This window comes from Mus pahari, chromosome 4, assembly GCF_900095145.1.
Source record: "Mus pahari chromosome 4, PAHARI_EIJ_v1.1, whole genome shotgun sequence".
NCBI classification, from domain to species: Eukaryota; Metazoa; Chordata; class Mammalia; order Rodentia; family Muridae; genus Mus; species Mus pahari.
The window spans coordinates 54,910,110-54,935,552 of NC_034593.1; the positions used below are offsets into that span (position 1 = coordinate 54,910,110).

At 37.0% G+C, this 25,443-nt stretch overlaps 1 protein-coding gene across 2 annotated transcripts in view; it reads right to left on the reverse strand.

Moving 5' to 3' along the window:
• Nucleotides 1-23,678, reverse strand: part of Dhx36 (DEAH-box helicase 36) — a 39,034-nt gene extending 15,356 nt beyond the window's left edge. For both annotated transcript variants that reach the window (XM_029537461.1, XM_021195953.2), the window contains exons 1-15: nucleotides 23,386-23,678; nucleotides 19,504-19,628; nucleotides 18,367-18,601; nucleotides 15,362-15,400; nucleotides 13,944-14,114; nucleotides 12,668-12,747; nucleotides 11,569-11,643; nucleotides 10,948-11,114; nucleotides 9,595-9,676; nucleotides 6,398-6,538; nucleotides 6,036-6,138; nucleotides 5,651-5,738; nucleotides 4,788-4,843; nucleotides 2,676-2,740; nucleotides 1,844-1,987 (exon numbers count right to left, since the gene is read on the reverse strand). In XM_029537461.1, coding sequence (XP_029393321.1) covers nucleotides 1,844-1,987; nucleotides 2,676-2,740; nucleotides 4,788-4,843; nucleotides 5,651-5,738; nucleotides 6,036-6,138; nucleotides 6,398-6,538; nucleotides 9,595-9,676; nucleotides 10,948-11,114; nucleotides 11,569-11,643; nucleotides 12,668-12,747; nucleotides 13,944-14,114; nucleotides 15,362-15,400; nucleotides 18,367-18,601; nucleotides 19,504-19,628; nucleotides 23,386-23,610 — 1,796 coding nt within the window. In that variant the 5' untranslated portion in view covers nucleotides 23,611-23,678. The remainder of the gene's footprint in view (nucleotides 1-1,843; nucleotides 1,988-2,675; nucleotides 2,741-4,787; nucleotides 4,844-5,650; nucleotides 5,739-6,035; nucleotides 6,139-6,397; nucleotides 6,539-9,594; nucleotides 9,677-10,947; nucleotides 11,115-11,568; nucleotides 11,644-12,667; nucleotides 12,748-13,943; nucleotides 14,115-15,361; nucleotides 15,401-18,366; nucleotides 18,602-19,503; nucleotides 19,629-23,385) is intronic.
• Between the last annotated feature and the right edge of the window lie 1,765 nt (nucleotides 23,679-25,443).

Below are 25,443 nucleotides of genomic sequence, written 5' to 3' on the forward strand. Positions count from 1 at the left end.
TAAAACAAAGGGCTGATCTAACAACCAAAAACAGTTCCTTTAGCTCTCCTTTCCTTACCTAAGTCTATATATAAGACTGGGGACTTTTTTAACTTATAATGTTGTGTCAGGAAGCTTTGGTGAACCCCAAAAGACAATCAAGAGTTGATTTTGATGTAATCACATTAGGGTCTCTTTATTACAAGTTTGAGCTTGGGCCATACCACAGTCTGACACAAGAAAACAGGAGGGGACCCGGAGTCCAGTTTCTGGCAATATTGATAGAGGCAAGAAAGGATGTCTAGCCTGATACACATCTGATCTCGGGGTCGTTATGGCCTTTAATATAACTGACTGATGCTGGGAGCCAAACCATAAATTTAACTTCTGCTTTCCTCTTGATTGGTGGTTGTGAGGAAGTGAAGTGTCAGGGGAAGGCTTGTAACTTGGAGGTGTAGATTTCTTTGGGAATAACCTGGAAACTAGTGTTAGATGCTGGTTTTGTTGTGGGAAGGAGCATGTAAAGGAAAAATTCTTCAACAACAGTAGATGTTGTTCTGTCACTAACATAAAATACTGTAAATGTGCATCAAAAAGTAGCAAGCAAAACTATATGTAAAGGTCAAGACAAATACTGTTCTTATCATTAAAACAGATGGTTTTATTTCTTATTTTACTACCATATCAATGGAGAAAATGATTCCCTTGTGTTTTTACTGGGAAGTAGTGGTGAGAATCAGTATGGCTCATAAAGGCAGTTAGTAGAACCGCAGACCTTGGAGTTGGCTGTTTGAATTCAACTCTGTCTCTGCTATGTACAAAGCTCTAGAAACTAAACTGAACGGAATGTAATTTCCTTATAACTTAATTTCCTTGTTCTAAAAACAGGCAATTGTCTATCTCAGCTGAGAAGTGAGAATTAAGTAAATAAAGCATTTAGGAGAGGAGCTAACACTCAAACAGTTATTAGTTATCATTAAGTATTATTAAGAACAGACATGGAAGCAAAACTCTAAGTGATGTACCTAATAAAGTTTAATTATAGACTAGGTCATTGTAGAAACAATTCATAAAGTTTAAAAACTCAACAGATAATTTCCTTAAAAAGTACAAATAAAACTACTATCTTATTTTAAAATGTGTTGTTATAGTACTTAGGCATGGGAAAATGCAAATTCAAACTACACTGAGCTCCATTTCACCTCTTCATAACACCCAGAAAACAAGATGTGGGGAAAGGAGCACTTAGGACACTGCTGGTGGGAATGGAAACAGGCATACTTACCAAGCAAAGCAATGTGGAGGGTTCTCAAAAAACTATAGACAACTACCGCATGACAACCGTGCTGCTCACATTACATGAGCAATGTGTACATGCAAAGGAATCCACATCAGCACAGAAGAGAGGCACTGGCATAGCCAATGAAGTGCTGCTTTCATCAAAATAGCCCCGATACACATCAGACAAATGTTCGCTCCCATGCAAAATCTACCTGAAATCTTGACGATGACTTAGACAGATGATGAATAGATAGGTAGGCAGACAGTTATAGGAAATGTAAGAGATGATAAGTGAGAAGAAAGGAATCTACATGCAGGAAGCATGGGAAAGACTACAGCGCATGTTACACAGAAGAGGGAGGAACTATGAGTAAAGGAATGAAATTAGGAGGAAGTATAACTGTATCAAGTACGTAAAAGGGTACAAATACATTTTATATGACAACTAAAAATCAAATACTAATAACTGTTGAAGTGTTGAGTTCAATATATTATGCAAGATACCTCTTCTAATAATACTTCTGAATTTGCTCACGTATTCTTTTGCATGTTCTCAAGGCCTTGCACAGCATTTCCGACTTACCTTCCAGCTCTCCCTTTCCTCTGTTTGGCATTAGCTTTACTAACCCACTCAGCAGACATGGTACTGATGTTGTTCTGTGTGTCAAAGTGTGTTTCTTTAATTTTCCCTCCATCTATTACATAAACCACATCATCTATGGTGATGCTGTTTGAAAAAGATACACAAAATATTAAAAAGTACATCAAGGGATAAAAATATACCAATTCTATAGATGGATTTTTAAAAATTTATTTAAAATACTGTTTTTTAACAGATCAAGTGGATTTTATTAGTTTAGGCCTTTGCCTACTTTTCTCACATTTTTCAATTTCACAGCAGTCAAACACCTGACAATAGGCAGTGTTCCTATGTACCGCAGTAGTAAAATGATTAGATCACAGGCCACATTCTTATCTGACCACAGCCATCTTATCACGGCCAGCACTTTATGGCCACTTCTAAAGCCCTAAAGGAACTATGCCTTAACAGCAGCTTCTAGAAAATAAGTTGTTTCAGCAACTTAGCTATAAATATTTCCAGCAGAGCATTAGAAATGTTGAAGACTGCATGTAATTATATAACAATAATATCCCTAACTGGAGAACAGAAAAAGGATAAAGCTATACCAATTCCCATGATTCTTTAGAGAAATTTTGAAAAACAACTTGTTAAATGACTACTTTGAAAAGGAGCACTAAACACAGCTTTAGAAAACTACAGTTTATATTTACCATTCATGACTAACAAGAGATTTCACTTATTTTACAGAGAATAAGGATTAAACTATGTTAATAATGTATGGATTTCTACACTTATGTAATTACCAATAGCTGATATTTAAAATAGTTTTTACCTAGTCTCTGCAATGTTGGTAGCAATTACTATTTTCCGAACACCAGGAGGAGTTTTTTTAAATACCTGTAAGAATAAATACATCAAAAGTATACTATTTTCTGACATACTTTTACAATGTTATTTTTTGAGATAGTGATCATTTCTAGCATTTATGTTTTTTTATAATTTGTCTTGTGCACTGATCTATCATTAACATATACATTTTCAACTCAATGAAATCCTCATTTGGGAAACCCAGATGTCAGAAGTATATCACAAACAAGAGGCAAACAAAGTCACTCCAACTTTTTGCATATCTTTAACAAAAGCTGGTGAGCATAAATTAAAGGAAACAGCTTTAATCTGTGGACAAGATTTACAAAGACAAACAGACAAAGAATTATGAACCAATGCGGCATTGCCCTCAGAATGGATGTCAAGTGCCACTGCAGCATGGTAGACTAGCTTGAGATTAGACTAAAGTAACATAGCCTCTTCAAATGCCAAATCCTATAAATAACACTACCGCCAACAATGCCAAAGTTAAGCACCACTGGCTGTAACACATACATACACCCAAAATAAGAACCCATTCTTCATTCATAAAATAGAGCAATCAGTAAGTAGTAAGCACATACTCTCTCTAAATGTATGTGTACTCTACTAGGTTAGGGTGTCAAGGACGGAAAAACCTCCACACTAGATACACTTTTATGTAATCAGCAGGCTGACTCTCCAACAAATAGACTGAAGGTGCCAGTTATTTTCTTATAAAAAAGAATAGAAAACTGGAAGGAAAGGGTCTGAAGATAGTGTTGTATCAAAAATTATCATTCTCACTAAGAAAATCCTGAATTTGACACTCCAAAACAGTTGTAATATATTACTAATGAAACAGGAAATCGCCGGGCTTGGTAGCGCACCTTTAATCCCAGCACTCGGGAGGCAGAGGCAGGTGGATTTCTGCGTTCAAGGCCAGCCTGGTCTACAAAGGGAGTTCCAAGACAGCCAGGACTACACAGAGAAGCCTTGTCTTGAAAAGCCAAAAAAAAAAAAAAAAACCAACAGGAAATCTCCTGTTAATATGCTAATGTGATAAATCAAGATCTCAAACACCAACATATACTATGTCACAGCTAATTTCTAGCTTGGGTTTTTTAGTGGTATTTATGAATTTTTTTCTTTGATTCAGGAAACCTAAACAAGTTACTGAAGAAACCATTTCTATACACTTTCATAACATTAACCGGTAGTAAATTATGGTTTTACACATTCTCCAAAGAGTATTTTTAACATGGGTCACTATTTTAAAGTATTTCTTTAAAGGTAAATAAGCCTGTGAGGGAAATGTGTATATGTGTGTGTGTGTGTGTGTGTGTGTGTGTGTGTGTGTGTGTGTGTATAGTTTAACTGAAATTTTACCATGTGAGATGTCAATTCTCTCAGAGGCATAGACTAATGAAAACCTGAACACCAGGTTCTTAGCAACCAAACTTCTGTATCTACAACACAACTCCTACACCTAAGGCTCAGAGATCACAGCAGAAGATGGAGCAGAAAGATTGTAAGAGCCAAAGGAATGGAAAGCTTGATATGAGTTCTCACCTCCTAGAAATGTCAGAGAAGCAACACTGATGAAGTCTCATCAACATGGCTGCCTACAAAAGACCTGATCAAGGACCTCATCGTTAGACCTGAGAAGGGGAAGCCCTCAAGGCCTCAACCCTAGACAGTGAACCACAGGCTAAACTTAAGGGATGCTGAGATGAGGAGAAACAGTCTTTCTTTGGGCAAAGCATACTGTTTGGTTAAACAATGCCAGGTGACAAGCACTAATAATTACATATATTTAAGCAACAGTTTATAGACTCATCAGGAAATATTTATACATTTAAGAATGTATGCATGTGTGCATACACACACATCCCACTAAGAGCATCATCAAAGAAACAGAGAACATGAATGTGAAAGAGTAGGGGGTGGTGCATAGGTAGAGTTGGAGAGAGAAAAGGGAAGGGGGTAAAACAATATAATTACATTTTAATTAAAAAACAAACAAACAAACAAACATAGGAATTAGTTGTAAGGTTTGCCTCAATCTGAAAGACAGAAAACAAATTTAACAACATACCTGTGTCTGGTTGACGGTAGGCATCAGTGAGTGTAAAGGTATAATGAGAAACTTATCTGAAATTTAAAAAGTAAATTAAATTAAAGCCCCATAAAACATATATGGCACATGTATGGAATAATAAATTCAGCTGCTGAATCACATAGTTCTTAATTTATACTTCCTACATACAGTAAAACCAAGTTTACGACAGTTGTTTTGAGTACTCTAATGTGACATTTTACTTTGTTGATCTATTTTATAATTCTTTTCAATATTAAAACCATTTTTTCTATTAGTATGTGTGTGTCTTTCTGTGTCTATGTGTATGGGAGCTTGCAAAGGTCAGAAGACTGAACTGGATGCTCTGAACTGGAGTTATAAGCAGTTCTCAGCTGCCTGATGTGACTTGAACTCAGATCCTCAGGAAGAGCAGGAATCACTGAGCCTCATCTCCAGCCCCTGTCCAAATTCTTAAAAATTCTCAGTGGTGGGAGTTGTCTATCAAAACCACATTCATAAAAGGCAGTTAACTTCATCCTTACGATTAATAAAACCTCCTATGAGAGGGGGGAAAAGACTGAAAGCCCCTAAATACCAATATTTTAACTTTAAAGTTCAATTTTGTTAGGCAAGTTTAAAGAAGCAGTAAAATGATACTTTCATAAAACTAAGAAGTTTCACAATGTACATCCCATCTTTACTTATAGCTCAGAGCTTTTAGAAAACATTTAATTTCTTAAAGAAAAAAGTAGAATGGACTTAAATGAACAAGCCACATAAGTAACAACTTCTTCACATCACACAGGGGGAAAGGATCCCCAGACTACATGAATTCTAAAGTCAGTCTTGGTATTATATAGTATAATACATTTATGCAATACCTGATTTAAACATCACTTGTGACATCAAGAGATCATGCAAAGTACTGATATTGTCCCAGCCTGGTAGAAAGACCAATATTGCACCATCCTACATAAGCAGGAAATTACAGTTAGGAAAATCACATCAATACCACACCAACAATTCCATGCACACTTAAATCCTCATTAAAATTAGAGTAGCTTTGAATTTTAGTTACTATTTAAGTGAATACTCAACCCTCTAAAAAACACAGATCTACAATTTAGAGATTGTTTAATCTTTTCTTTAAATAGGCTAAATGCCTAAATGTTATTTTGAGATTTTCTTCTAGTACACTTTATAAAAAGCATTTAGGAAAATGAGGTTTTTATTAAAATTACTTGAAAAAACTAAACAAAAACTAACCTCTTCTTCCAAAACAATGTATCGAATAAGGGCAGCAATCAAATTCAGATCAACTTTATCATCATCCATCATTTGCAAAACATCTACGGTACTTGCAGAGTATCTACACCAAAATGACACAGAAAGTCATGAAATGTATGGTATGTTTTCCATGGGTTACTCAAATGTAAACCTTAAAGTTAAGTCGGTCTGAATATGAACAGACATCTACAGAAGAGACAATTAGAAGTCCTGGGGTAGGAAGCAGCAGGTAAGTCAGCACTGCGGCATAGGTAGAATGAGGTTCGCTCCGCTCAAGTACACTCATACCAGAGGAGTCCTACTTGCTTCAGCCACTGTGTGTGTACCTCAAACAGACTTACCTTGTCCGCAGTTCCTTTATATAAGCTGGCCAGCGTTCCTTATAGATGGCCTCTTTTTCTTCTTTTTCTTGTCTATTTACATGACCCTGCATGAAACCCCTCTTGAACTGGGATCTATGTTCTTTTTGTTCTGGAATATATCTAAAATAAAAAGATTATTATACATTTCTCCACATTTGAAACACTATGGCTTTTAAGTATGCCTGAGTTTTTTAACACTGACGACTTGAAACCAGATTCTAAAGAATATTTTCACTATATTTTTTAGAGAATGTTGCCCAAAATATTAATTTAAAGTGTGAATACCTAAAACTTCTCATTTAGGATAAAAAGTATTCCCTGCTAAATACCATAAAACTATATGCCATCTTAATAATCACAATGAAAAATGATTTGAGTTGACTTTTAGCTTCAATTTTAAGTTTGCTCCAAAATAAAAGTTTTTAATTAATAGAAGGTCCAATAAGATTGAATGACTGTTTAATAAACTTTGAAAGTTTTTCCAAACCAAATTATATATAAGAATCCCCTGTGAAGCATATAAAATAATTCCTGAGTTCCAAGGATTTAAATGAATAACTCCACGAGTATGAGATCCCTGCTAGCAACTGCACGGTTCTGCTGTCACAGTTACAGGCTAGGGGAGATCTGGGATTAGCATTTAAGTTGTATGTGTTCTGCCTAGTGCTCTAGTGACTCCATAGTGCTATAGCAAACATTAGAGACAAAGGAAGTGCACGTGTCCAGGAATTATTCACTTGCACCATGAGCTCTTGAACGGCAGAGGGTAAGAAAAGGCAAAGGAAAGCTGAAGCTAGTCTTTGACCCCCCCATGGGGTTCAGAGGACAACATTAAGATGGAATGAGGAAGATGAGTGGAGTCAGATGAAAATGATGCTTCTCCCTGCTCTGGCACTGACTAGTCATGGTCTTGCAGAAGGCATTGATCTTCTAGGCTTTAATGGGACTTGTGCAGTTTATACTCTTAACCTATTATTAGCATGAGAATCTTTAAAAAAAAAAAAAGTGATAAAGTGCCTGGTATATAGTAATCACCAAAACGTGGAAATGACCTTTCCTATTTGGTACCATTGTCCAGGGTCTCCCTAAGTCTTTAATACATATAAAGGCACCAACCTGAGGTTCAGCAACGTGAGACTGGCTGAGATACAATTAAAAGTATAAGTACAAAGATTGTTCCTTCCCAGTAACTTCACTCAGAGGTAACCTACTTCTCAGCCACTCAGTCACAACCCTTCATGTTCTGTCCTACTAGTCATCTAGCCAGTATTTCTTTCCTCCTATTTCCTGCTGTGCTGCCTTCTCAATGAAGGAGATATCTTTGACTGACCAAAAAAAAAAAAAAAACAAAAAACAAAACAAAACAAAACAAAATCTCTACCCAAAAGATCATCCTCCTGCACCCTCCCCATTCCTGAAGCTGGAGGATAACACTTTCTTTTGCATTAGACCTCTTTTCTACAGTTCCTGCAAGTTTAAGAAGGCAATCATTATGAAATGTAGATTGCTGACACGCCGTCATTTACCATCATATACCAAGCTGTTGTGTGTAATCTCTTTCAAAGGAACCTTAAGTATAGCATGATAAAAAGAGGAGAGAGCAGCTCACAGTGGAGTTAAGTGCATAAAAGTTTATGGCAGACTATAAAACCAAGACCCCTGTGTACTACCTCTCTCTTCGAAGTCCCTTCCTCTCTGAAATACACTCCTCTCTCCTTGCTGCCAACTTTCATGGCTTCACTCATTTCAAATCTCCTTATGACATGGCATCTCACTGCTTTCTCACTCACTTCCCCTAACTTTATGTAACAGCTTTACCCCTTATCAATACACAATTCAAAGGCATACATATACCAAGTCTTTCCTTTTTCTAAAATGCTCACAAGGTAGCACCATGTGAAGGAAAAGATTTTAAGGTATGTTAAGCAAACATCTAACCAAAATTCAGCTGATTTCTCCCATGTAAAATAAACTGTAGATTCTTTCTGATATCAAATTTTAATTTTAAATAATAAAGTTTTCAAAAATTCTAGAAATGTTTCTGCACATGTAAATTATTCATTCATTACAGTCTAGGCACTATAATACACAAGTAACCAAAATGAATAAGCCAAAATCCTTAACTTTAAAAACTTAAAAAATCTTGTGCAAGAGGCAAAGATACACTACAATCATGATAGTGTCAACAAGTCTTATAATACAGAAAGTGGGGGATGGGAGGAAATTGGGACTTTTTTTTTACTTAGGAATTTACAGAATTTACTTAGGAAATTACAAAGAAGGTGTCATGGGGAATCTGAAAGAAAAAGCATGTACACAAATAGAAAGACATGAAGAAAAAGAGCCTTAACTTGCTGTTAGGAATAGCACATTTAATAAACTACAGGATACATCACAAGTAAATGAGAGGCTGGATGCTAAAGGGCTTTGGAATGACTAAGCATCAGGAGCCTGTGCTTTCCTAACCTTTTGCCACCAATGAACAGATACAATTTTGTTCAGCTTGCTAGAGGATGCTGCTGGCAGCTAGAGGCGGTACTGGTTCTCAGTGAGTGCTGGGAGGCAATAAAAAGTACACTGGCTGAGGCACTGTGCTACACGACCTACTCAAACTATTTTTTAGCAAAGTTTCATATGCAGGGATCTCCCTCAGGGGAGAGAAGTTCACATGATGAGATTTGTCAAGAGAAAGTACAAAGTAGCCTATTATCCGGACCAAGAACCAGTCCACTAGAGCTGACAGTCAGAACCGCTCATACAGAAGAATGAGAAGATATGCAGAATATACCTCACGGCTCACAGTAGCTGTGTGTCAGGGAGTAGCTACAAAATGTGGCATAAGCACAGGAAGTAAGCCACTGGCCTTACCACTTGGCAAAGATTACCCTTTTAAATTTATAATCCAGAAAACTAGGTAGAAGAGTATCATTAAGCATTAATTATTTGGCAAAAACGTTCTATTTGTGCTGATAGAAAACTGGCAGAAATCACATAAAAGATAATGATTTTAGCTTGAAAACTCTTCGCTCTCTATGGAAATGCTCCTAGTTAAAGTTCACAACTCCAGAACAAATGGATGGATGAGGGTATGATGAATGGAGAGCTATAAAGATAAATGTGTCATGAGAAGACAATACATTACAACTTTTTAACTGACTTTGCTGCCTATGGTTTACCTTATTTTTTCAATGATATCTTCCAAAAGATATTCCACAACTGGAAAAGTAAACCCGGGTATATGTATCATTGGGCAGTTACCTAAAATGGAACACAAAATATACCCATGACTTTATAGTCAACGTTCAAAATTAAAATTCAACACACTATAAGCCAGCAAAATACTCTTAGCCTAAGAAACAGTCCCACACTACTTCTCTATAAAGAAAGAAAAGTTTAGTTTTAATAGTTAACATTTTACTTCTACAAACTGTATACAGTGCTCACAGCTATACAAAACAACACTGAATATTAAACAGCCATTTTATGTTGAACTCTACATTAAAAGTTTATTATCCAAGATTATAAAATAACAAGTTCCTCCTTACCAACAACCTAGATAAAGAGTATTATTCTTTGTGGCACCTCGAAAGGAGATTGGCAGGAAGTTAAAACAGGAACTAAGCTCATTAGCATGTTATCTCAGTACTGTCACTGAAATGCAGTTTGTCTCTCCTGGCATGCAAATCAAGCACACAATAATCAAATGCTAAGCAGTATCAGAGGTCAACAGACCTGTCCCACTATCTGTATCTCACCTATATAAAACTGAGTTATTCATACCAACCTTACTAACAATCAGAAAGGCATAATACCTGCCCCAATGAATCATAATGAAACTGATATGTATTTTATAGGCATTTTTACAAGCTGAAAATACAATTAAATATGCTGATACCACAACACAATTGCTGTCTTTCCCTCCAAATATTTCTAATACTATAGGGAGGAAAGACAATGAGGAAAAATTCTACAGAATTTACATTTCCAAGTATTCTAATCTAATTTCAGAATCTCTGTTAATGATGCAGTGTTCACCCCTGTTAATTACACAGTCTCAGAAAAGTTATTTTAACAGTTCAGAGGCTACATTCTCATTTGCAAAACTGTTGTATCTATAGGCAAGCTGTTACAAGAAATGTGGAGACAGCTAACTACTACCTGACACACTAAAAGTGTACACTGATACTATCATCAGCGAACTGTCAGCTTAGCCGGTAACAGTACATCAATGCTACAGAAGATTCATTGTGTACATAGAAGAAGGGACAATTCAGTCCTGGGGTTTGATTCATTGATGCCAGCTCCTTGTCTGACAGCACCAAGAGACGGGTTATTGGGAGAGAAGTGATGCTACTACCACTTAAAAAGCAGGTTCAGTCATCTAGGAAACTAGAATACAGAGGTAAGATATAATAAATTAGTAAACATTCAATTTTATTATACCTAGTATTATACAGATATTTTTGTTTTAAAGTTAATTAAACTTTTTGGCTTTTGATACCTCTTCTAACATATCAGACTTTACTCACCAAAATATTCTGAAAATTTCTCAGCATTCAAGGTTGCACTCATCAATATTACTTTGAGATCAGATCGAAAATGGAGAAGATCTTTAATAACAGTCATTAAAACATCTGACTGTAGATTCCTTTCATGAATTTCATCAAGTACAATATGACTAACACTGGACAAACGTCTAGAAGACAAGTGTGAAATTTATAATTTAATATAAAATTGAAAACAACCATTTTTAACAACACAGTCCTGTTTAATAATTACATCTTTGGCTGGGCAGTGGTGGCACATGTTTTCAATCCCATCACTCAAGAGGCAGAGGCAAGCAGAACTCTGAGTTCAATGTCAACACAATGGTCTATAGAGGGAAACCTGTCCCCGAAGAAAAAAGAAAAAAAAAAACAAAACAGAAAACAAAACCAACCAACCAACCAAAAAACTGCATGTTTGGATATCTATGTAGTGCTTGTTTATATAACTTTGGGGGGTGAGGAGGAAGAGTCTCATGTAGACAGGGCTGGACCGGGTTCCTGACCCTGCCTAACTTCATCTCTCAAGTGCTGGGGTTACAAACATAAGCTACCCTACTCGGTTCATTACTAGTATGCTTTATCTCTTCACTGAAACATACTCACGAGTCTGACTGCAGCCACTGAAGAATGATTCCTGTTGTGCAGTATAAGATAGAACCTTGTTTCCTTGGCAACCGACTGTGAAAAAAAAGACACAATTTATTGATTCTTGGTGTAGTTTTCTTAAAAAGTTGAGTTCCACAGAAGTTTGATAAAAATCTTTATAAGTAATTTTTATTTATAAAAGCATTTACCACAATGATAGAAAATACTAGCCTTAAGTTTACTTTGATTCTAAGATTATTTCTTTTGACATGTATAACCTTTAACATTCAAAGACTAAATGAATTTATGGGCTTAAACTTCTGATTTGGTAAACAGAATTCTAATTCTGCTCATTTAAATGGATCAAGCAACTTGAACTCCAGGAAAGGATCAAAGAAGTTTATTAAAGATTGAAAATGAACCCTGTCTCGAAAAACAAACAAACAAACAAACAAACAAACAAAAGGTTGGTAATTGTTAATGATGCAAATATTAATAAAGTGTATCAAAGGGTAGATTAAGTAGTATCAAAATGTACAAGACAGCAGTTCATTTAACAGAAATAATGATCCACTAAATGGATCCACTAATGCTACTAAAGTATTATTTCTAATCTTCCTTAATGTTAAAGCACATCTGTAAAAAACGGTACCTTTTGGGTTCAAAGATGAATTTATGGTAACATGCCAACTAATATTAACACTGCTTTAAAAATTAATTCTACGGGAACTCATTTTCTAGCCAACAACCGGCAGGGAGCTATTTCTTTACTTCTCAATAAACCCTGCTGGCTTGTCTTTCAAAAACTTATGCCAGGGCATGCTGAGATGTCTGACTGGCTTCAAGCCTATGAACCTAGTTTAATCCCCAAGAATCATGTGGTAAAGAGAACTGACTCCTGCACGTTGTCCTCTAATTCATCCCCCTACCTCCCTCCTTCTCTAGTATATACACACATATGTACATACAAATAAATATAATTTAATACATGTAAAGTATATATCAATTATCAATGTCAGTAAGAACCAACATAAAAGAGGAGGACTAAAATCTCCTGATTCAAAGTTGCACTAACATCTACGTATATACAATGCATGACCTGAAATGAACAGTTTACCTTTGAAGACGAATCTGGTATCCAGTACTATTACCATTGCCACAAGACTCTGCTCTTTCTGCGGCCACTCTCTCAGCAACCTTTAAATAAAACACAGTTGTATTAAAAAGCAAATTCCGTTAGACAAATGTACTTAACTGTCATGAAAATCTGGGGTTGTTAAAAAAGTAGTTGCCCTTCAGATGAGTTTAGAAACTAGAGATACTAAAGTCTGAGATACCTGAAACCATGTGGTGCTTTGAGCATGATACACCACCAGCTTCTTTTGCTTATTTCTCATTTATCTTTATAAAGACCTTCAAGTCCAAGCTCTCATGGTATCACTATTTTCAAACATCTTTTATGAGATTCTCTCATTCTCTATTTTCTTTTTGACTTGTCTACAATAGTTGGGAGACCATAGTCCAAACAAAAACTATAACTTGAAAATAAGTACAAATTGATAATTTCTAATTTACTCTATTTATTGTTAATTTTTATTTGTAGTCAAGACTGATATTTAACTCCTAATCTTTGGTCAGTTGTTTTCAAAAGTAATGGCTATCAAATACAAAATGGAAAATGAAATTTAATAATAATCACTGCTAACTTGTATCACTTCTGCAATTCTGGACTGACATCATCTATGCTAAATCATTTAGGCTAAGCTTCTTCAGAGGAGCTTCATTAAAACTCACTTTGGGCTGGTGAGATACTGACTGCTCTTCCAGAGGTCCTGAGTTCAATTACCTGCAACCACATCATGGCCCACAATCATCTATAATGAGATCTGATGTTCTCTTCTAGCATGGAGGCATACATGTATAAAAGAATGCAAAAAAAAAAAAAAAAAAAAAAAAAACCTCACTGCTTATAGAAATACAGCTTGAAATGGAAAATATGACTTCCCACTTTCACTAGTATTCATGTACCCATGTACGCAGACACTGAAGGCACAGACCATGAAAAGAACAAGGAGTAAGCCTAGTGCAGAAGTTAAAGCATTTCATGGAGAAGACTGTGCGAATCAATTCTATAAACATTTGCTAGCTTTCATTTTTTTAAGATTTTTACTGGAATTACTTTAACTTGAGTTTGTAAGTATTCACTAATGGTGAGAGAAATCTCTACTTTTTATGTATTTATTATCAGATATTTGCCAATTAAGCACTTGCTCTCATAGGGACAAATCTTAAGCCTAATAAGAATCACTGCAAACCTTAAAAACCAGTTAAGCTCAATCTCAAGGAGATTCCTCAAAGGAGAGAGAACTTTCCCAAGTTGCCAGCCTACTTACTGAAATGGCACTGATTCTTCTTGGCTGAGTACACACTACTCTGCAGGCAGACCCTTTTCCTCTTTCGATGTAGTTATCCAAGATGAACTGCGTAACCTGAGTGGTTTTGCCACAACCAGTTTCACCACTTATCACTGTCACCTGATGGTTATTGATTAAATTTACCAGCTCCTAGTTCAAAAGAGAACACGAGTGAAGAACAGCACATATTGATTGACTCAAGTCTAAAAAGTATTTAAGATTCTATTCAGAAAAGTAAATCAGGTATCTAGGTAAATCTTAGAGGAAATAACTTTAACATTTTAGATACACACTAATATTCTTCATACTAACAATTTACTGCTTAAATAAAACCATCACCTTACTTCAAGATTGTTAAATATTTTAACATAAAACTTCTATTTAAATTATAATTATCTATTCTAGCAAGGTATATCATGAGAACAAGTTTCCAGTTTAAACAACACAGCTGGTAAACATTTGTTCCTCAAAACCCATGGCTTCCGCATTTGCAGAACTAAAGCTTTTGAAGAAGCAATTGTAACTACACTGAGCCTGTCAAAATTTCCTTACCAATACAGTGCATAATTATAGAGCATTTACACATATTATTAGAGACATTAAGTCATCAAGAGATGATTTAAATTATATAGAAGAACACATGTAGCTTATAGGAAATAAGATACCATTTCATATAAAGTACTTGAACATCTGAGGGGATATAGGTTTATTCTGCAGCCCTATATTCCAAAGAGCCCAGAACAAATTCCCACAGATATGAAGGGACTATGTTCAGAAGTAGACCATAATTCATTTATTTAATGGGTTCTGGATGTCAGTGCAATGGCAGGCACTCCAAGTTAAGAGGTACAGAATAAATAAACAAAACAGACGCTGACCCCTCAAGAGCTTATGTTGGACTAGGAGGGGAGCAGACAGATGTCAAGTGGTAATAAGTGCTATGAAAATCAAAGAAGAAGAAAACATAAATTGGACTGGAAGGGCAGAGCCAGAGAAAGAACTATGTTCTTGTTTGCAGGCCTGTGTGATGAAATTCAACCAGTCCATTATAACACTATTCTTGGCAGTACCTAAATTTTAACTCAAGAGCTTGGTTTTGCATTAAGAGCAACATAATCTTCCAGAGATACATATGCCAATTCTACTTTTTAAACTCCAAAGATTTTGGACAAAAAACTAGAAAACTACTTCATAATCTTTTTTTTTTTTTTTTTTGGTTCTTTTGTACCTTTCAAGAGCACCAAAGCATGCAGTTAACTTCTCTATGGAAGAAGGCTCACCAAGTTGTATCTCTTGTCAATGGAGAGGGTTTGGGTTTTTTTTCTTTCTTTTTTTTTTTTTTTTAATGTAGTTTACTTTTGTGCAAATCAAATTAAACAGTAGAAAGAATTTTTTACCTTCTGCATTCCATATGAAGGCAGCTTTTTTCTGAAACGCTGAAATTAAAATAAAAATCATTTTCAGAATAAACATCAAATTGTAATAAGAATGTATCTTATATAAATATAATAGAGCAAGAGTATTTTCCTATTTTATAGTGCATTTGTGAAATACCATGACTTAACCAGAATTACAGGAGCAGAAGTACATTCTTCAAGGTTAGAAGGAAAACGCTGCCCACCTACTCCTGCTTCTATTCTGTGTGGTCACCACAGACTATTTCTATGTCATTCTTTTCCCCACTCACTCATGAACCATTTCCTAATATAACAGGCACCGGAACAGAGCCAATGATGATTTCTGGGCAAGTGCCTTTAACTTAAAGAGGAAATTTAGTACTTCATTCCATGACTGTAAATTTCTGTTAATTTCTGGGCAACAATGCCTTTATAACTTCATCAGGTTTGCCACAGATCTCATTGATAATTCTTTTTATATACAAACAACAATTTTTGACACACACAGCTTTTTGTCAGATATACAGGTTGGCAGTTAACAAACAGAATAACAAAAAGAGCAAATTATTTGACTGCTGTTAACAACTTCTTATGAATTTTAGAAATTATTCTGGAACCCTATACCCATATACTAAGAAGTACTAGAATTTATACTAATTAGATAAAAATCTTCAGCAGCATAGAACACAAGGTAGTTTTAACATCTTTCTTACTGAAAATCAAAAATAACTCTTAATTTAAAAACTAATATTTAGAATAAAAATTAAGAACAGTTTTAGCTAATCCAGGATATTATTACCACACTTATGGTAAGGTTTTTGGTTTTTTTCCCCAGTAACACAAACAAGACAGTCATTGTAATTAATTAAAGTGAGCCTTCAGGTAAGAAGTAATAACAGCCATTATGTATTTCATATAAACTTCTTTCTTTTTTTTTTTTTAAAAGATTTATTTATTATTATATGTAAGTAGATGGTAGGTGTCTTAAGACACACCAGAAGATGGTGTCAGATCTCATTACGGATGGTTGTGAGTCACCACGTGGTTGCTAGGATTTGAACTCAGAACCTTCAGACGAGCAGTCAGTGCTCTTAACCACTGAGCCATCTCTCCAGCCCACAAATTTCTTTTATGACTTTTAAACTATTTCATAATATCAAAAAATATTAATAAAGATATCATCAAATACAGCCATATTAATGTATAAGCTATTATTTTTATTGTTGCTTTTCAAATTATAATACATATTCCCTTTTGTAAATGAGGTTCAGGTTCAGTTAGAGACCCTGTCTCAGAAATTAAGGTAGAAGATACCCAACATCCAACATCAACATCTGTTCTCTATAAGTACATACCCATCTCTACCCCGTCCCAAAACACACACACTCACACACACAAATATATGTGCACACAGGGGTAGGGGAGAGGGAGAAATACTGTACATTACCAAGAAGGATCAAACTGCATTTTAGGGGTAAAGGTTGAAAGATGGCTCAGCCATTAAGAAAAGGTCCTAGTCCTCCAGAGGACCTGACCTGAATTCAGTTTCAAGCACCCAGGTTGTTGACTGACTACCACCTGCCACTCTGTCTCAAGAGAATACAATGCCCTCTTTTAGCCTGCACGGGCACCTGCGCTCACAAGCACGTTAACCAGCTCCACCTCTGCTCCACTGCTGCTGCCATAATGCCACCCTCTAGTCTCTGAAATAATAAACACATTTGAAACGAGAACGGGTTATGGTATGTTAGCATTAGGAAAGCCAATAGGCAGATCACCAGGGCTTCTGGCCAGCCAACCTAGCTTACTCACTGAACTCCAGAAGAGTGGGAGACCAGTTCTCAAAAAGGCCAAGGAGGGGCCAGACAGGGTGACACTGCTTTAATCTGAACACTAGAGAAGCAGAAACAAGCAGACTTCTGGGAGTTCAAGGCCAGGCAGAGATACAGAAACTCTGTCTCAAAAACAAAACACCCAAGGAGGGTGATTCCTAAGGACTGATAACTCTGGCCTCCACATACACATACCCATACTCACACCAACAAAACAATGGATTGTAAATATGCCTAAATTTTAATAGAAATGAAACATTTATCAGTGACCGGGGAAAAGGAAGTTTTTTTTTTTTTTTTTTTTAATGCTAGATCATCCACCCATCTGAATTCTGTGCAAAGAAACAGTAACCAACTCTTCATAACATAAAAGTTCTCCCAGTCGAAAGATTCTAAACTAACTGACCTCATTAAGTCTCAGTGTCCAAATCATAATGCTTCTCGTGGTCATTAAAGAGCTATATAATTTGGACCCTGGTCAATTTCAGCTAATCTGTAACAGAAAATTCAACCTTGATCAAACTGACCAAAAGGTTAAAAGATTCAATATTATGCCTGCTCAAAATTAGCACTACATATTTACAAGATATGGACTCCAGAAAACCCAATACTCCCCTAAATATTTATTTCTGCACATTTGAAGACTCTATCACATCTAATATCTAAAACACACAGAAATCATACAATTTTACATTTTAAATGGAGGGGGACTTTAAACAGCTTATCTGTCAAAACAGGCAGTTCTTGGGTAATTCATAAAACTTTAGTCCTTGATGCAGCAGCATACTGAAATGTTGGTAAACATAAAATGAATCACCTAGCTTTTGAAATTTTTAATTTTATCATCTGTTAAGAGAAAAGAAGCCTGAGTTGGAAGAAACGTCATAATTCTGACAATTTACCTGTCTGAACTCATGGTTTCACACAGAACTTGACTAGAAAACTGTTCCTAATGACATTAGCAGGCATCTGCCTGTCAGTAAGATACACTATATAGGCTGTATGGACTTTCCAGTCTATATTTCTCTACCAACAAAGAAAGTCTTCCAATAGAGGAGTCTTGTCTTTAGAATCTCATTCATCTAGATTGAACAGTTAATCTTCAATCACAAACCCACTTCTTTTAAGGGAAGGACAAGAATGACTGCTTTTCTACAATTTGCTTCAAATTACCTGCATCTCTATATACCGAGGGTCAGTTTTTTTCCTTTGTAAATCTTCCAATAATTGTTGATCTAAGCCTAGGTTTGGCTCATTTTCTTGCAATAAATACTCAGAATCTCGGTCAATGTATGATTTGTCTGTGATCCTAAATGTCTTTTTTTCTTGGTTCAGCAATTTCTTTTCCTGGTTATCAAGTTTCTTCTCTGAGTTTATTTTTTTCTCTGAAGAAACTTCAGTACCATATCTATAATCACAAAATAGAGAGAGAAAAAAAAGTAGATGAAGAACTGCTCAGGACTTAGAACAAAACATCATTCTTTAAATACTTCAAAATCTCCAACACCGAAAGCACTACAATGCATTTATGAACTATGCTTAGATTCCTAGAATGTACTCAAACTTTTCTGTCCTTTTAAATGTATATTATTAGGTAATTTATTCCCTGAGGACTTTAAGAAATTAAAATGCACACAATAGTCACTCATTTTTTGCAGTCATTTCTACTGTCTTGCTTTTCCTGATTTTCAAGGATTTTGGTTTATTTTACCTCTTTTTGCTGCTCTTTAGTGAGATGTAAAAGGTAAGCTACATAACACAGCCCCCAAAACACTTTAATATGGTTTCCCAACCTTCTGAAACAGCAGCAATTTAACTTTATGGAGTCTTGCCCCATGGAAGAATTTTGGAAAGAGAAGATGACAGGTAAAGAGTATAAATCCCAATATCTTACACAGAATACCCACTCCTGACATTCAGGGAACAAGCTATTGAAAAGTCTTCTTTCTTAGCGCTGGGTGAGATGGTACACACCCTTAATCCCAGAACTTGGGAGAAAGAGACAAGCAATCTCTGAATTCAAGACCACCCTGGTCTAATACAGAGTTATTTCCAAGACAGCCAAGACTACACAGAGAAATCCTTTCTCAAAAAAATAAAATTATTATTATTTTCTTCAAATCTACTTGCTCAACACTACAAAGGATTTCAGAAGACTAAATTCAACTTACTGAAGAGAATGAGGGCAGTATTTTTTGGGTGTTTGTTTTTTGTTTTTGTTATTGTTAATTTTTTTTATGTTCAGGCAATGTCACAACATTTTTTTTTTTTACTCTTTTCTACTCTTTATGAGAATATTTTTTATTTTACCCATGATCCTCAGGAGCAAACCAGGATATCTGTGCTTCTGAATCTTTATCGTTCTTAGCTTGGACTGAATTCAGCAGCTGCACTATTTGCTCTTCTCGACGTTCATCCATGTGTACTACAGCTCTCTATTTTGTAAAAAAGAAAAAGTATCTGTTAATACATAACAAATTTATGAATATAAAATTACTTTATATTTAAGATGAAAAGCTAAAGGCAAAGTATTATATGTTCAACATATGTACAAGTAAGTTATACTTATCCATGCTTGCCCTCTAGCCTAATCTCCTTTCCTAGGTGAAATTCATGGCAACATTTGTGTGCCCTGCTAGGCCTTTTAGCCTGCCATGTGTTTACAAAATCTGCTCTACAGATGACTGGCAGTAGAGCTTTCTCCTCTCTTCCTATCACTTTGGTCTCTTTAGATTCCCCCTCCAAATGCTTACAAATGTCCAATAATCAAAACTCAAGTACTCTAAACATCTTGAAAAGTATATAAATACCATTACGCTGTGAACAGCATGCAATCTTATTTAAACAACAGCAAAGCCAATAAATACAAACATTTCTTTAAAAAAAAAAATCAACAAAAATATGTGTGACAAAAAAGCTGAAAATTAGAAATAATATTTTGATGGTAAATGACTACCTGACAGTTGTTATACTTCCATATAGTAAATAAATTTTGAAGGCTGATTTCATAGGGAGCTGTTGGGTATTCACAGAGATGGCCAATGAAGTAGTTGCTTCAGGTGATAAAAATAAAGAAAATACCAGAACTAGCAAAGACAAAGTCTTTAGAGGCTACAGAAATCCTAAACATGAAGCAATGAAATGAAATTAAATGCCAATGCAAGTAAGAACAAATGGCAAACGTAATTCTTTGAAGACTTTCATTTTATATAGGAAGTTTTACAAAAGAGTCTTCCAAAATTGTGAGCCTACAAACCTCAACTTCTATATAATCCATACTTAATAATGTGCACATGAATTCACAGGCAATGGGGAATCAGGAGTGGTCAAAATATGAGCCTATTAGGTTAAAGAACTCAAGAAGGAAAAAGTCAACATATAAACTGAAAGATAAAATAGTTTAAAAAGAGAATAAGGAAACTTTAGGAATTAAGGATTAAGTGGAATTTAGGTAAATGGTATATGGACTGTGCTTTTATGTCCATGTGATAGTCAAGGTCATTAAAATCAAGGTCATCAAAATCAGCAGTCATTAATGCCCAACCTTTCCACTAAGAATACAAAGTGAAATCATCCCTTCAATTTCCCCAGGCCTAAAGCTATGTTCTAGTTTTCAGCATTACCAGCAAACCTACTGGCAAGTGCACCGTTTCTTCATTCTTGCATGTCTAGACACCCAACTGCAATGTTTACCTCACTCATCTCCAGAATTCATCATAGTCTTTATGACATCCATGCACTGCCTGCCACTATCAATTTACATACCCTTCTCCCCACCTCTGGATATTCCACCCTTGAGTTTTTCCCCAGTCTTCTCTTCCTCTAATTATCTGTGTTGCACACTTTACAGATGGAATGATCTACAAACCGAGTAACACCGGCATCATCTGGAAGTCTGTTAGAAAAGTAGACTCTCTGGCCCTGTCTCAGTCATTTACTTTAACAAGGTGCCAGGTGAATCCTATGCATATTCAAGCTGGAGAAACAAGATAGATTTACTTCAGAACTAGGCCATTCTTTTCATTATGTACCCTCATTTCAATAGTATCCACAGGCCCTTGCAATGCCAAATGCTAAACCTAGTGAAGATGTTTCTAGGTCATCGGCTCTCAATAACTCCTTAACGTCAAAGGACCCTTTCACAGGAGTCACATAAGACCACTGGAAAACACAGATATTTACATTACACTTCATAACAAGAGCAAAAAAAAAAAAAAAAATCACAAAACAGCAACCAAATAAATTTAAGGTGTGTTTGTGTGGGGGTGGAGTGGGTGTCAACAAAATATGAGGAACTGTATTAAAAGGTCACAGCATTAGAAAGGTTGAGAACCTCTGCCCTAAGTTATCAGAAGCATCCAAAAATATTATAGAATATTTCTGGATGCCCAATAATGTCTAACTCTCTGTATCTTTTAAGATCCTTTCATTTGAATAGACAGCCCATTTTCTCTTATTGAGTAACATAGCATTCTGTCTATCGCCCATAGCACACATTATCTCTATAAATTAGGTACTATAATAGTAAGTTTGCCATACACATATATGGAAAAAAGTATGAGGATCCACTGGAGTATTTTCATCTGCAAGCATGAGGCTTGTTTTAATGTAAAAGCTATGAGAATTCTAGGATAAAATCATATAAAGCCAAAAGTGCTGAAAAGAATTATACCAATTGAAAAACATGTTTAAAGATAATTCAAAGACTCGTTTTAGAGAGGAAAATGGTTTTAAAAAAAGTAATAAGGAGCAGAAATCATAAATGCTAACCAGTCTATGATTATATCAGCCTCAGAGCTTGAGCTGGGAAAGATCAACACAAGGAGGGTATGTTATAGGCAGATCACGTGGTTGCCAGGAAACACCTCCACGAGGCAGAAGCTGCATGGCTTCAATGAAATGATCCAAAGACCACTTAAGGAACCACCCTCTAAGAGACCACAATGGGACTGGGGTGGGTGGCTATGATTCAAAGAACAGTTTAGAGGTCTGACCCATATTTGCTGCAGAGATAACCAAGAAAGCAGAGCAAACAGATTTCCCAAAATGAAAGAGAAAAATCAATGTTCACTTCCACATGGCAAGTGAATAAACAACACTGGCATTTGCTAAAACGGAAGTTTGGGGATGGGATTGGGATCAAGGGGTCAACTGGAAAAAAAAAAAAAAAAAAAAAAAAGCCTGGTCCCCGCGGTGTGCACATATGGAATCCCAGCACTGGGAATGGAAAAAGGACTAGGAGTACAAGGTCAGCCTGCACTATGTAGCATCGATATCCAGGGCACAAGTTATGTGTGTCCTGTGTATATCTGGAAAGATAACTTCCACTTATTTAACTTACTTGTTTTTGGTATTTCTTTCCCCCTATTAGGATGCAAAAGTCTTTAGCATTCAAAAAGCATGTATGAAACACTGTCCAAACACTTAAAGATTCTGCGCAATAATGGATTTATTTAGAACAGGCCACTCAAAACCATTATGTTTGCTGGGTTGGTGGTGCACACCTTTAATCAAGGCACTGGGGTGGTGGAGGTAGGTGGCTCTCTGTGTGTTCACGGCCAACCTGGTTTACAGAGCAGGTTCAGGACAGCCAAGGCTACACAGAGAAACTCTGTCTCAGGGAAAACAAAATAAAATAAAACAAAACAAAAACACCATGCTTCCTATACTACAGGTCCTCAAGATACAAACCAAACTGACAATTTCCTGATGAAATCAGCCAAATACTTCTCTACAGCGTCTTCCTTTCAATAAGTCTTAAAGAGGTGCTGCTAGTCAACAGAAAATTAAGAACAGAAAGGGAGGGGGGGAAAAAAAAGACCAGCATATGACTCACTTTAATGCCTCACTTTTATTACCTAAACTACCTTTTCTCTCAAAGATCTACACACTTAAGACAGTGTTTTACTGCTTTTGTTGGCTGCTTCGGGGAAAAGAAGTTAAAAGTGACAGGAAGCATTCAAAATGATGACATCCCCTAATAAAGTCGGCTTCGGCTAGATGTGAATGTGGCATTCACCCCCCAGTTCGGGTCTCGCGTCCTTAAACAGAGCATGCATCGGCTGCAGCAGTGATGGCTTGGGACGGAGGCGCAACCCATCGGGTGACCCGTTACCCGGGGCTCGACAGAGCTTGCATCGAGCTCGAGCAAACGCCAGGGAGAGCAAAGGCGTCCTGACGTGAGCTCCATACCTCCTGTCTCTCAGCCTCCTTGTTCTTCTGCGTCTGCTTCTTGGCGTACCACAGGCCGATCTCGCGACCCTTAAGGTGTGCGGGATGCCGGCCCCGGCCGCCGCGGCCCCCTCCGCCGCCGCCGCCGCCGGAGCCCCGGCTCCCTCCGCCGCCGCCGCTGGAGCCCTGGCCGGAGCCCCGTGGGCCCCCGTCGCGGCTCCAGCTCTGATGATAGTCGTAGCTCATTGTCCGAGCCGACTAGCAGCCCTGCCAAAAACTCAACCGCTGAAAATGGCGTCCGAGCCCGGAAGCGGGCGCATATTCCCCTCTGCTTTGCGTCCGGCGCCCAGCGCGAGAGGGCGGGCCGTTGAGTGTCACAAGCAGGCATTTCCGGTGACGTCAGGGACGGAGCCAGCTCGTGTGAGCCGCGGAGCGCGTTCTGGCCAGAAGCTTGGGTCCCTGGTGGGCGTCCTTGGGATGGCGGGGAATTTAAACTAGCCTGAGAAAATGTGGAAATTTGAGTGAATTCTCATTACTTTGTTAAAACCTAGAATTTATTTGCAAAGCCATGGATAGCAAGTACATACCCAACAAAACCATCGACCATTGTGTACTCTGTACTCAAAGACCAAAGAGGTTCGTATTTCGTAGAAAACGCCTGGCACCTCTTTCAGTCAAATAAGTATACACACCCAAATGCCTTCTTTAAAGACTCTCTAATACTAGGGTTGGAGAGACGGCTCAGCCGTTAAGAGCACTAACTGCTCCTCCTAGAAGTCGTGAGTTCAATTCCTAGCAACCACATGGTGGCTCACAACCATCCATAATCAAATCTCATACCCTCTTTTGGTGTGTCTGAGAACAGCTACAGTAAACTCATATACATAAAATAAATAAATCTTAAAAAAAAAAAAAGAAAGAGAAATCTTTAATCCTGGAACTTGGGTGTCAGCTCAGTTGATAGGAGTGCTTACTTGGCATGGTTTCAATCGCAGACAGTATAAACGGTGTTGTGGTGCAGGCATGCAATCTCAGCAAACAGATGGAAGAAGAGGAATCCGAATGTGATCCTTAGCTGTATAATGAGTTTGAGGCCATCATAGGTTACTTGTATCTAATCTGGCAGTTCCTCAGAAAATTAGAAATAGTTCTACCTGAAGACCCAACTATACCACTCTTGTGCATATACCGAAAAGATGTCCTACCATACCATAAGGACATGTGCTCCACTATGTTCATACCTGCCTTATTTGTAATTGCCAGAAGCTGGAAACAACCCAGATGCCCCTCAACCAAAGAATGGATACAGAAAATGTGGTTCATTTACTCAATGGAATACTATTCAGGTATTAAAAATGAGGTCACCATGAATTTTGCATGCAAATGAATGGAACTAGAAAATATCCTGATCATTGAAGTAACCCAAACCCAAAAAGGACATGCATGGTATGTATTCAATGATAAGTGGATATAAACCAAAGAAAGTACAGAATACCTAGGATACAACCCACAGAACGTAAAGTTTAACAATCAGAAAGGCTCAAATGAGGATGCTTCAATCCCACTTAGAAGGGGGGAGAAAATAATCATGGGAGGCAGAGGGAGGGAGGGAGGGAGCTGGATAGGAGAGTGGAGGGAGAGGGGGAGGGGAAAAGGAAACAGGATAAAGTATTGGGTGGGTGAGCAGGAGAGAAGCCCAGAGGGCCAGGAGAATGAATGGAAATAAGCAGCCAAGGGGATGGGAGGTACGCAGGGTTCTCTAGAAAGTACTAGAGACCCAGGAGGTGAGAGACTCTCAGGACTCAATGTGGGTGACCTTAGCCAAAATGCCCAAAAGTGGGAGAGGGAACTTAAAAAGACTGTTACCTCCAGGAGATAGACAGGGTCTCAAGTAGAGGGACTGGGTTACTAACCCACAGTCAAATTTTCTAATCCAGATTTGTTCCTATCTAAAGGAACTGCAGGGACAAAAATAAGAGACTGAAGGAGAGTCGATCCAATGGCTGGCCCAACTTGTACTCCAAGCAACAAGGTCTGACACTATTACTGATCCTATGATGTGCTTACAGACAGGAGCCT